The sequence below is a fragment of the Thunnus maccoyii genome, chromosome 11 (assembly GCF_910596095.1).
Source record: "Thunnus maccoyii chromosome 11, fThuMac1.1, whole genome shotgun sequence".
In the NCBI taxonomy this organism is placed as follows: Eukaryota; Metazoa; Chordata; class Actinopteri; order Scombriformes; family Scombridae; genus Thunnus; species Thunnus maccoyii.
The window spans coordinates 18,850,585-18,862,918 of NC_056543.1; the positions used below are offsets into that span (position 1 = coordinate 18,850,585).

At 39.1% G+C, this 12,334-nt stretch overlaps 1 protein-coding gene across 2 annotated transcripts in view; it reads left to right on the forward strand.

Moving 5' to 3' along the window:
• Positions 1-2,109: 2,109 nt before the first annotated feature.
• osbpl6 (oxysterol binding protein-like 6) overlaps positions 2,110-12,334 on the forward strand; it is a 38,123-nt gene continuing 27,898 nt past the window's right edge. For both annotated transcript variants that reach the window (XM_042425683.1, XM_042425684.1), the window contains exons 1-2: positions 2,110-2,381; positions 12,064-12,309. In XM_042425683.1, coding sequence (XP_042281617.1) covers positions 12,163-12,309 — 147 coding nt within the window. In that variant the 5' untranslated portion in view covers positions 2,110-2,381; positions 12,064-12,162. The remainder of the gene's footprint in view (positions 2,382-12,063; positions 12,310-12,334) is intronic.

Here is a 12,334-nt window from a genome sequence, read left to right on the forward strand (position 1 = left end):
GTTTCAGCAAAAGTGGGACATTTAAGCATTGCTTTATTTTAGTATTTGACCGGATAGAGGTTTTTTTAAATCCTTAATTCTTGCTGCAACACTACTTGTTAATGAACAATCATTTCTGTTGCTATGACATCATTTTTTGAGGGATGTGGCTGAAAGTAAAACACAGACTGTTTGGCCTTAAAAAACATAAGGGATTTATTTAAATATTAAGTCCCAGCTAGATCAGATTTGATATTATATTTATTTGATATTTATTAAAGCTACTATGACTCTGATCTCAGTTCATAATAAGCAGGCACAAGATTGTCTTCTGATCTGTCTTTTGCACTGTCCCACTTTTGCTGAAGGTGTTCAATATAACTGGGACAGTGTTTTCACATAAAGTGGGACACTTTTCTAAGCATGTTTCATGCAGTATTCCTGCAATATTATATATATCAGTTTAATAATGTTTGAAAGTTTGATGAGGCTCAGGATTTTAAGGCTGTTGTACTGTAAAGCAGAAGTTGCGGCTTCAAGTCATATCAAGAATATCAACATTTTTAATCAATGATTTTAAAAATCTACATCGATATAACCGTTTCTTCTATTTATTTAGCCTACTACAACATATTGTGAGCTCTAGATAAATCAACATTAGCCTATAGTTCTTATAGTATATATCACCTTTACAAAAAAAGGCCCCGACACCCATTCATTCAGGAAAAGGTGACGAGAGACAGAAATACAAATTAACAAGAAGAGAAAATAAGGCAGGGAAGCTTGATTAATGCAAAACTAATCAGAAAGCGAAATAAAGAGAACAAGTGAAGCTGGGCTGATCAGATAAACCAGTGGACTGAGGAAAGAATGACAGGAGCCATGGATGAATGTAAGGAGTTACTTGAGTCAAAACAGCAACTGAAGTTAAGACAGTTAGAGCGTAGAATTAATTGATTTTCTAAGAGTTAATACATTGTTTTGCCTTTAAAAGACATTGTAGACCAGTGTCCCACTTTCGCAGACAAGCTGTCCTGCTAAACCTGAAAAACCCACATGGGGAAAAAGAGGATCTTGTTGGGTTTGAGTCTATAACTTTTAAACAATAATCAATTCCCTTCAAAACTTTACATCAGTATGTTAAGAAGGGTTGTACCATTTAACAAAAATGTGACTGATCCAAATGAATATCTAGGCTATTATAGTAGTGGTAGTAGTGTCTTGGCACATTTACAAAAAAGTGGCCCACATTTGCTGAACCCACCCTAACACTATAACGACAAAATGCTGAGTAAAGTCCTGCATTCAAAATTATACTCAAGTATAAGTACAGTATTGGCAGCAAAATGTACTTAAAGTATAATAAGTAAATATGCTGAATGGCCCTTTTCACTTTCAGAGTGCCATATTTTTATATGCTGTATACTGGAAAATTATTATTATAGCATTTTGTCAAATCTGGTCAAGGTGGAGCTAACAGATTTATAGATCTGAGTTGTTTAATCGATAACTATGCATATACTTTATAAACTAATACTTTTTTAAAGGGAAATCTAAACTTCAAACTGACTGTATAGCCATATATAGTCAGGATTGTGGTGGAGTAGAAAGTATGAAGTGACATAAACTGCTAAAGCTGACAGGATGATGCCCATTAGCTATATGGATGTGAGAGCCGTTGCCAGGCAACCAACAATGTAGGAACTGCTATAATAAGTGAAACAAAAGAGTAAAATAGGCTAAGAGAGGCTAATGGGTGATTATTTATAGTGCTTTTAGACAGTACAGGAAGCATTCACATTGCATTGATCAATTTTCACTATTTTATTTAGCTAAACTAGTACCATGTACCTCCAGTGGACCCATTATTGACGCTAGAGCTCCGTCCATTACTCCATTACTGAGTCCATCAGTGGAGCTATGATACTGCATAATATTTTCAGCTAGACCTAATCTTCTCGAGGTTAAAATATCCGGATGAACGTCTACTCCGAGTCCGAGGTATGTGTGGACTCCATGGCCGTGTTTTGTGAACCTCCGGTGCCCGCCAGTGTTTGGATCCATCCCGGCGATTTGTTCCCGCTCAGAGCCGATCTTGCTGCAGGGAGGAGCGAGCGGAGTGCAGTTGAGCTGAGCGGAGCATCACAACCAGCCGCATTCAAGGAAACAGCCAAACACAGCACTTTTTTTTCTTTTCTTTGTGACTTTCCCCACAATGCTGTTTTCGTACAACAACACCTATCTTTAATAAGAAGAAACAGATATATTCGACGTGGACGCCCTTATGGAAGCCGCTTGTCTTTGAAAAGCTGGGAGTCTCTGCCCAGGCAAAAAGAGGAGACCCGCTCAATTGTTTCCTGCGCCAAGAACTGTAAAGACATGGTCATTACACCGCATCTGTGGTAAGGCAATAAGCTTTTTCTCTCTATCCTCCAAAGGCAACCTGAATGCCAGTCTTGCTTATATGGAGGAAGCTACCGTGTCATAACAATGCTGTGTTGAATCAGCCGCTGCTCAGAGCATCCTTTTGTATTAGCATCCTGAGTGAATCACCGAGGACCAGTCAGACATGACCACCTAGCCGCCGCTGACTTAGCTAGCTGCTGCTAGTCTGACCCAGGGAAGAGGTGACCCTCCGACCATGTATCCAAACATGAATGTCCCCCAACACCCGCAGGGACATTATTATGGACTCGGGCAACAAAAACATGGATGCAGTTAAGAGGAGTAATAACCCAACCAGGGCGGTCAGCTCTGTTAACTGACACTGGTGATGAAGACGTAATGCGTCACTGACATTTTCACCTTTTTTTTTTCTTTAACTGAGCTTCATGGTTTCTCTTAACGTCCCATTAGATGCCTTTCTCACCTTTATATCAGTGTTACTGATGCACATAATCTCCACTCATCATCCTTTATATTCCACTGATCCTGTGGTCACTGTTGAGATGGCAACTAATTGAAAGTTTGCCAACTTCTGTCATTTACAGGATTTGCTCCACTATATCACTGTTTTTTTCCCCTCTCAACTGAAGGTCAGCCAGTGACTTTGCAGTTGTTTTAAAAACAGCCTCAAATCACATAAATTAAAGAAGAGCAGAGGGGACTGGAAAGCTCAATGCGTTTGTAGTTTGTCACTGGCATGCTTTCTTGAATAGATATTGCTTTGATCAGCAGTGATGATTGATTTTCCAATATATTTCTTAGCCCCAGCCTGAATAACCCTCCCGCTGAAGGTGTCCCTGTCCCATTTAGATGAAATCTTTGCACAGCTTATCCTATGATAGAGGGAGGAGAGGGGATCATAATATTAGATTTAGATTGTCTTTTTTCGCCACAATCGAATAATTACTGCTTCTAACTCCTTTAGCTATCACAAAATTAAAGCAGGAGCCAGACTGATATGTGGTTTTTAGGCCTATGACTCATCTGTAGCAGTCCCTGTCCTTTGCTTTGATGATTGGTTGCTAATAATCACAAGCATGTCACGTGCCCATGCTCATTTGTGCCCATGTGATCATTTTTTTCATTCATTTCCTATGTCTTAAGGAAGTAAAGTGCTTCGTGTCATTCAGACTTCACCGGTGCCATCATGATACCATTTCCCAAATGAAACTAAACATTTAAAATGCATCAGTGTTCTTGTAACACAAAAAAACTGTAGGACTTTGTGAGATACAGCATGTAAGAATAGTATAAAGTTACAAAATGTGCCCTAAGAAAAGCCATCGAGACCGAGGATTCAGTGCCACTTTTCAGTCCTTGACAGTTTCCAATACTTCACTTCCCAATATGGGCCCAGGTCAGTCAGTCCCAGAAAGTATTGCAGCGTGATCCCCAGCTCTACCTAGATGATGTAATGTGTGTATTGCAGGATAAACTGGCTCTGTCCAGTTACTGTTGTTAAAAGAAAAAGAAGAAGAAAAAAAAAGACAGGCCTTACTTTTAAGAGATGTGCTGTTCACTGCCTCCAGATGTCACGTAAGATCAACATCCATTTAGGCTGTTATTGTACACCTGGGTCAATAGTCGAAACACTGCTCTGCTGATCGATATGCATTATTAGCCCGTTGTAAATTCAGACAATAGTTCTCCTCAAAGACCCTGTAATGTAATCTTGGGACATGAAGTCTGCTTTTGTTGGCCCACTTTAATTATGCAACAGAGAAGTGAGATCAGCAAACTTGTAGAGTGCTGGTTGATAGTGTGATATCGTGGGTGTTTTTAGATGTGGTGACACAAACATGAAGGTGTTTCCGCCGCTGGTAAGTTACCGTCACACTTTATTGTTAGTAACATGTGTGTCTTTGTGTTTAATGTGTACTAACAGCAGTAGACATCCAAATATACAGCAGAAAGTGATCAGTTTTTTGGTTTTTGTTTCTTTTCTCAAGTTTATTTTCTTGATCTCTGTCAGATCTCACAGAACGTGGCATATCTAGATATTACTGCAGTCTTCTGAACCACTCTCTCCTTTGCTCTTCTCGGCTTGACCCACGACACCACAGATGATAGTCACTGCTTTACTGTATTTGTGATACTCAAATGATCCCTGAAGGAAAAATTTGACATTTTCACGCGTCACCCTCCACTAAGGTTGCAGCACATTTTCAGCCAGGGAAAAAACCCTGGAGCCTGCAGGAATTTAGCATCTTATTCAAAGACGTTTCAGCAAAGCAGATTGTTGTTATTGTAGGTTTTATTCGGTTTTAGTCTTTTAATGTAAGAGGAAATGAAAGTATTCAACAATGGGATTCTTATGATCACAGCTACTGTTTTTGTTGGACTATGAAAAATACACAGCAAACCCAATTTGAAAGAAGTAGATTTCTCAAAAATGGACATTACATAACATTGGATCATTGGCTTTGGTGCATAAATGACACAACTATTATGAACTATTGAACCATTAACGTTGAGCCCACTCTTTATTACAATGTATTAACGTACAATGAGTGAAATAAGATTCCTGATTAAATACCAACATTATATAGCATCCAATACTACAAAGAATTTACCATCACCTGTTTGTCATAGTGTCATAGTAATCTATGAATTGGGCATACATTGTAAAAATGCTGCTACTGTGGACAACAGTATTGTCTAAATGAAGACTTTGTCCCATGTTTATACCAAATTATTAGAGTTGTTTACCCAGAGTCCAATTTAATGAACCCTGTAGTTTTGCACGTGGCTTTAAATTATGCAAGAAATTAATTGCATAGTATGTAATCAGTTGATGGCACTGGTTAGAGGTTGAATCATTTTCTCTCCAAAACATCTCTGACAGTTTTCATTATTACTTTTGATTCAGGAAAATCACCTCCCTTAAATTCTGTTGTTTGTCTGGAGCATGAAACGTGACAGACGAACATGTTTTATGTGTGTGATTGAGCTGATTGTGCATCAGGAAAAGGAAGTGAAAGGTTTTTCTTTTGCTTATCTGGACTTTTAGAGCCACACAACAGTGAACTTTAAACAGCTTTGAGAAAATTATGCAGAGTATTGACTAATTTCCACAAGGAATTCACTGTAGCGTGTAAGGCTGCAACTAGGCTAACGATTATTTTAATTATTGATTAATCTGCTCATTCTTTTCTCGATTGATCTAATTATCATTTTGCCTATAAAATGTCAGAAAAAATTGTAAAACGCCCATTACAATATACAACATTTGACTTCTTCAAATGTTTTAGTTTTACTCAATCAACAGCTCAAAACCCAAAGATATTGAGTTTACTAACAAGTATGACGAAGAAAAGCATCAAATCATCACATTTGAGAAGCTGGAACCAGCAAATGTTTTCAAATTCTATTATCAAATTAGTTGCTGATTATTTTCATTACAGATTAATCAGCAGATTATTTTTTTTGATTAATCAATTAATCTTCTTTAAAATGTTAAAATAGTGAAAAAATGCCATTTACAATTTCTCGAAGCTCATATTCCAGTCCAAAACCTAATTATATTAAATTGTCATGTCATGTCAATATGTATCATGTGATCAGGTGAATCCAAGATGGCAGCATGTCAGTCCACGTCACTGTTAAGTGTTTATCTGTTTTTGCAACAAGTCTTGTAACATTCAAATTGAATTAAAGCAAAGTATTTACATAGTACATTTGCAAACTTTATTTTATGAAAATTATAAGGATATCTCTTTTTCTGGACCATCTAATTTGGGTATAATCTGATCCAGTCCTCTGAATCTACCTCTCCAATGCTCCTGGGTCTCGAAAACTGCGCCTCTCAGTCTCCACCTGCCCTCGCCATCGCATCTCCTCCTCCCCTTTCCCCATCTCCACTCCTCTGCCTGCGGCCTGCTGTGCACTCGAACACACACACACATATTCTCTGGACAGAGACAATAGCGTTGTCTGTGTGAGACTTACGAGCAAGTGATCGTTCCTGGGTGAGTACATCTAACAATGTGTTTTGCCCGCTGGACGTTGCTCTTGGATGCACTTGCTCTATGACTGTTGTACAATCCATGCAAACCCCGAAGCGGTTGGCACAGGACATGAACTCATCATGGAACTTACCCAAATACTTACCCCGCCTTCAAAGCCTTCTGGCTTTACATAACTACTTAGCGTTCAATGAGAGATCTCGTTCGGATTTAATGTACGAAGTGTTGAAGAAATTGTCATGTAATATTGCTAAACAGATGGTTGTTTTACTATTACTTATATCTGGTAACGTGCAGCCTAACCCTGGCCCTCAGTTGCAGTGTATTCAGATGCCATCTGATTTTAAATCTCTGTCTGGTCTAAATATTGTTCATCTGAATGTGTGCAGGATATGATTAGAAAATGTGTTAATATGTGGACATTAATTTAATAACCGAAACTTGGCTGACAGAATCAGTTCTTGATAAAGATATTGACATAGATGGATACAATGTTTATCTTGGTGACAGACCAAAGAAAGGTGTTGGTGTTGCTATTTATGTGAAATCAAAATTTCATGTCAGGGTAGTTCTGTTTACATCAATCTGCAAGCAATTGGTATTTCTGGCACTGAATGTGGAAGTTGATAAAGGCCTCTGTATAACTGTCGTTGGGTGTTATAGGCCTTAAATGATGTGTTGCAGTCTTTGATTCACCTTTTATCCAGACTAAATCATAGAAAAATTGTTTTAGCCTGTGATCTTAACTGGGATTGGCTTCAGCTAGTATCTGACGATTTTAAATCTTTTTGTGTTAACTATGATTAACCCAGCTGATTAATTCACCCACTTGTCCAAATCTTAAATGCCCTGAGAAGTCCGTCTTAATTGAGTTGATTCTGACTAATGTTCCTCATATATTTTCAGCTGTTAGTGTTTTTTGCAGTGACCAAAGTGACCATTGTGTTGTTGGCTCTGTATTAGGTCCACTTTTATTCACTGGTTATATAAATAATCAGGGTCAAAACGTGTCAGATACTAATTTTCATTTTTATGCTGATGACACTGTTATATACTGCTCAGCATCAACTCTTGTTATAGGCCATTAAATACTTGCAAAATGCTTTTAATGTTGTCCAAAATACCCGTCTCCAGCTGAAAGTCCTTCTTAATGCAGATAAACTTATGTTGTTTACCAACTCTAGGAATAGGCCACCATCTCTGTGGTGGCCACTCTTGAGGGAAGTGGTTATATATAGAGGTTAACTTATAAATACCTAGGTATTTTGATTGATGACTGCCTCACAAATATGCCACATGTGCAGTACCTATTGAAAAAGCTGAGGCTAAGACTAGATAGAACTATGGTGATCTTTTATATATGCATACCTCTGCTCAGTGTCTTCATATGGTTGACACAGCTTACCATGCTTCTTCGAGGTTCATTACCAATTGTAAAGCTCTGACTCACCACTGTGACTTATACTCTCAGGTAGATTGGCCTGCTCTGGCCACCTGTAGGCTTTTACGTTGGTACACCTTTATATATAGGGCAATTTTTGGTCTGCTCCCACACCACCCATGTGTTTTTATCATGCAGAAATGTTCTGGACAGTACTCTTTGCATTCTTAGGACTTTTTTTATGCTCTCTGTCCCAAAGTGGGAAATTGGAAAAAGGGCATTTGTGTATTCTACACCCTTGGCATGAAATGACTTGAGACTCAACAAATTAAACTTGTTTAACACTTTTAAATCCAAAATGAAATAATTATGTTGTGTTTTCTGTCTGTAACTATGTGTTTTTATTTATGCTGCTGCCTGTCTTGGCCAAGTCTTCCTTGAAAAAGAGACTCTTAATATTGATGCAACTCTCCTGGTTAAATAAAGATTAAATAAAAATAATGTATGACAAATGAAAGCAGCAAATCCTCATATTTGAGAAGCTGGAACTAGAGAATATTTGGCATTTTTTCTTGAAAAAGATCATCAAAATAATTATTTTATATATGAAATGTTTACAGTACATTATTTCTTTGTAACAGGATGGTATCACAGAGCTTAATACACTGGTAGAGTACTTGTAGTATGCTCTATTCACACTACAACACACACATCACCATCATTAAGCAGCCACACACTTGTGGAGACAGTAGTGGTTGATTGGTTTGTGCCTGTTGTTCATGGTATTGTCCTTGAGGTCTTGACCGGGCGTTTAGGGAGTGTCTATGCAGCATTCACATGGCAGGGCTTGCCTTGTCCTCCTGCTTAGAGGACAGTAATCATGGTGACTGGATTTAGAAGATTAAGCTCATGACTAATCATACCCCAACAAGGTAACTGGCTTCGTATGGAGCAACACTGCTGTCCATCTAAACAGGAGTCAAACAGACAGCTCCATACAGCTTCTGTGTAAATTGAACAACCTTTATATCCTTGTGGACTGAAAGTTTACAATGGCTGGTCAAAACGTCTCTTGCTTACATCAGCTAGCATTTACGCAAAGACATATGGGCAAGCAACGTAGTCAGTAAACAGTGAAAGTGCTATGGTTTTTTGTCTGGTCATTGGTGGAATTATATGTTCTACAATCATTTTTAAAACAGTGAAGTGAGTTTTCATTTTCATTTTTATTCATGTCACTTTTACTTACAGCAAATCTACACCTGTTTTGGCATCTTTCCAGTGCTGTTCATTCGGGGTGTAACAGTACACAAAGTTCACGGTTCTGTGTGTATCTTGGTTTTGGGATCACAGGCCTGTTTTCGGTACAGCAGGGGGAAAAAAAAGAAAAGTAGAAAATAACAGTTTGGTCTCTTATTTAGTTTTGCTGCAGTGGAAAAGGAAAACAACACCTTGCAAGAAACTTTCTGTTTCTGAGTCAGGACACCTGCTAACAGCTGTTTTAGGCTGATTTAAGGTCTAACTGTTGGAAGGAATTGAAACTAGCTCCACCTCCAACAGCTACAACAGTAACATGCTGCTTACACACTGATGCTTCAGTGTTAATAATCTAATGATGTCATATGTAATAATATATCAGTCAGAGAGACCAAACTGCTACTTTTACTTGAATACTCCTCACTTCTGTTTCCTTATTAGGTCAAGGAGGGTGGTTCTATTAAATAGGCTAAGTGGAATACACTATATGTGAATGGACTTAGCACTTTGTCTTACAGTGGCTTAGATCCTGGTTGGCTTAAGACAAGGCAGGGATGATGACGTTGTTATAGGATCTGAATTATAGATTATAGTGTGTGTGTATTTTGCACAGTTGCATGTAAGAGTGCATAATGCTGAAGTGTGCAGAGCTGCTCAGTGGACTCAGGGAGTTTCCCTGACACACAGGAGAGCCTAACATACACATCCTGTAGTTAAAACCACAGGGTGCTCCAGAGTTTTGTACAATATGAACATAAACTCTGTGGTGCAACATATTACTGCCTGCACTGGTGTGTTGATAATCTTGCCATTTTCTATGTCTACTCCTCGTAGATTTTGTCACAGTAAAGTTGAACTAGGGCTGTGACGATATGGATTTTTTCTCACCATGATAAAAAAGCAAAGTATCCCCACGGTTTGGCGGTTTACTGCCAATGCCCCGCCCCTCCCGAAAGGAAAGTCTTTTTTTATTGGACTTTACAGTCCAAAATTAATTTTAATAGATAAAAGGGGCTCACTTGCTGCGCTTCTGCTTCCTTCGGCACCCCTTGGCAATCATGCTGGTGGAGCGATGTCGAGGTCTTGCGGCGTGGTGCCTGGAGCAAGCCGAGGCAACGCAGATTCTCCAGAGTATCTGGTTGTGTGTGGCATTTAAAAAAAATTGTGGTGATGATAGTAATGGAGATGAAAGTTGGAGCGTGAAAATTACTCATCTGGTGCATAAGCTGAAAAAGTTTTCTAGCTTCCAGGTTTGCTGCCGCATCATGCAGCCCACTGAATATGTGCAGAAGCGTTTTTCACGCTGGCCCCACCTGTGAGTTCCTGCTCAACACATAGGCTTTACATTGGAATTATGTCATAAACTTTAAAATCACTTTTCTAGGCTCTGGGAAAATAGAAAACCTTCATAATTGACCTTGTTTGCAGTTGGAGGTGTCCTGTCGACAGTTAAACAGGTATCTCTTTTTATAATGGTGGTCTATGGGGAAAATGCTTAGTGGATTTTCTCCTCTGCACTACCACGAATGGCCACTGGGAAAATTGGCTGCAAGACCCAGTGGAGGCGCTGTATCCAGCTTTCTTAATACATCCATGGGTATGATAATTAATATTGTCTGTGAATTTGGTTACCATAATTAGGGTTGCACCAAACGATTAATCTGGTGATTAAAACATACACAACGTCAGAAAATGGCCAGCAAAATAGAAAAAATCCCAAGGTGATGTCATCAAGTCACATCAAAACCCATTTTTAACAGTCCACATCCCATATGTATTCAGATATTAAGCATACTTTCAGCTGCTCTTTAAATCTGGTATTTTCTTGGTTTTAAAGGCTCCATCACTATGTGATACAATCTCCTGATTTTATTTGTCTTATTAGTTTTAACTTAATGATAACGATGCCTTGTCGTTTTTGTTTACTGTATCCACATCACTAATATCTGTATCTTTATAAAACTGCATCTTCTGAATATTACCCCAAAAAAGTCACATTATCAACATAGAGGTATTTGATCAAAAATATTGAAACATTGTACTCTGTCAGTATCACCCAGCCCTTCAGGAAGTCCTGTGACTAAAATCAACATGGTTCGCTTATCTGCTTATCTGTTTGTTTTCTGCAATCGCTGTATGTGTTACCAGTGCTGAGACCTCCCGAGAGCTCAGACAATTACACAGCAACACTGTAGGCAGTATTATGGGTGTCAGCGTGAAGCAACACAGTGCCCCGACTAATGATGAAAACAAGCACTCCCTGTTGCTATCTGAACATAAGGTTAATCAGACATTTTAAATCTAGTAGCTAGTGTGAGCTGGTATAACCAAGACACAGTTCAAGTAGAGCTATAGATACTTTCTTGTATTGATTTGGAATCCTAACCTAATTACTATCATTATTATAAAGGTAATTAGATGTTTAAAGATTTATGTTACAAACACAGTCCTGTGGGATGATGTCACTCTTCTGCAGTGGAGGCACTGACTCTTGTCTTAAATTGACATGCCGATCATGTCAATTTAAGACAACATTACCTGATTGTAAACAAGGTTCAATGCTTGATGTACAGAGATATACTGTGTGCTATTCCACTGAAGTGTGTGACAAACAGTTGGAGCAACTGCAAGCTCAAGTCAATATAGGTTCAATTAGGATTGGAGAACATTTGGTGAAGTGCATTCCAGCGTGTTGAATAATCCTGAGTGGCACCGATCTCATAGCAAACATAATGAAAGGCTTATTCAGTAATGCACATGTAATGAGAAGAATCTTAAAAACTCATGCTTCAAAGAATAGCTCCTGGCATCTCGATTGAGCAGATGTGAGTGGGATTAACATATTGAAATTTATGGAGAATCATTCTGAGAGCCTAGGAGAGGCCCGGACGCTCGTTTCTACAAGGAATAAACTACACTAAGTGTCGTTAGATCAATGCTAGTGTGGCTTTCTGCCTGGTATCGATACACAACAGCACTGATAGAATGAGGAAGGCAACGTAGATGTGATCATGTAACTTCCTGATTGTGTTTCAGATGAACAGTGAGCAGTGAGCGTGAGGAAGTGTCAGAGGATGCTCCTGATCTGCGGGGCCCAGTGCTGAGGGAGGTCCACGGAGCCAACCGGTGCCCACCATGTCTCACCACCAACACTACCAGCGAGGCCCCCATGGCCGCACCATGAGCTCCGAGGAGAGGAGCTCCACACCAGTCAACAAGACCTCCACACCGGTTCACAAGAGCGCCTCCTCCTCTTCCTCCTCCCAGCGCGACAGCCGGCAGGTAATTTTCAGAGCACAGGAGGCAT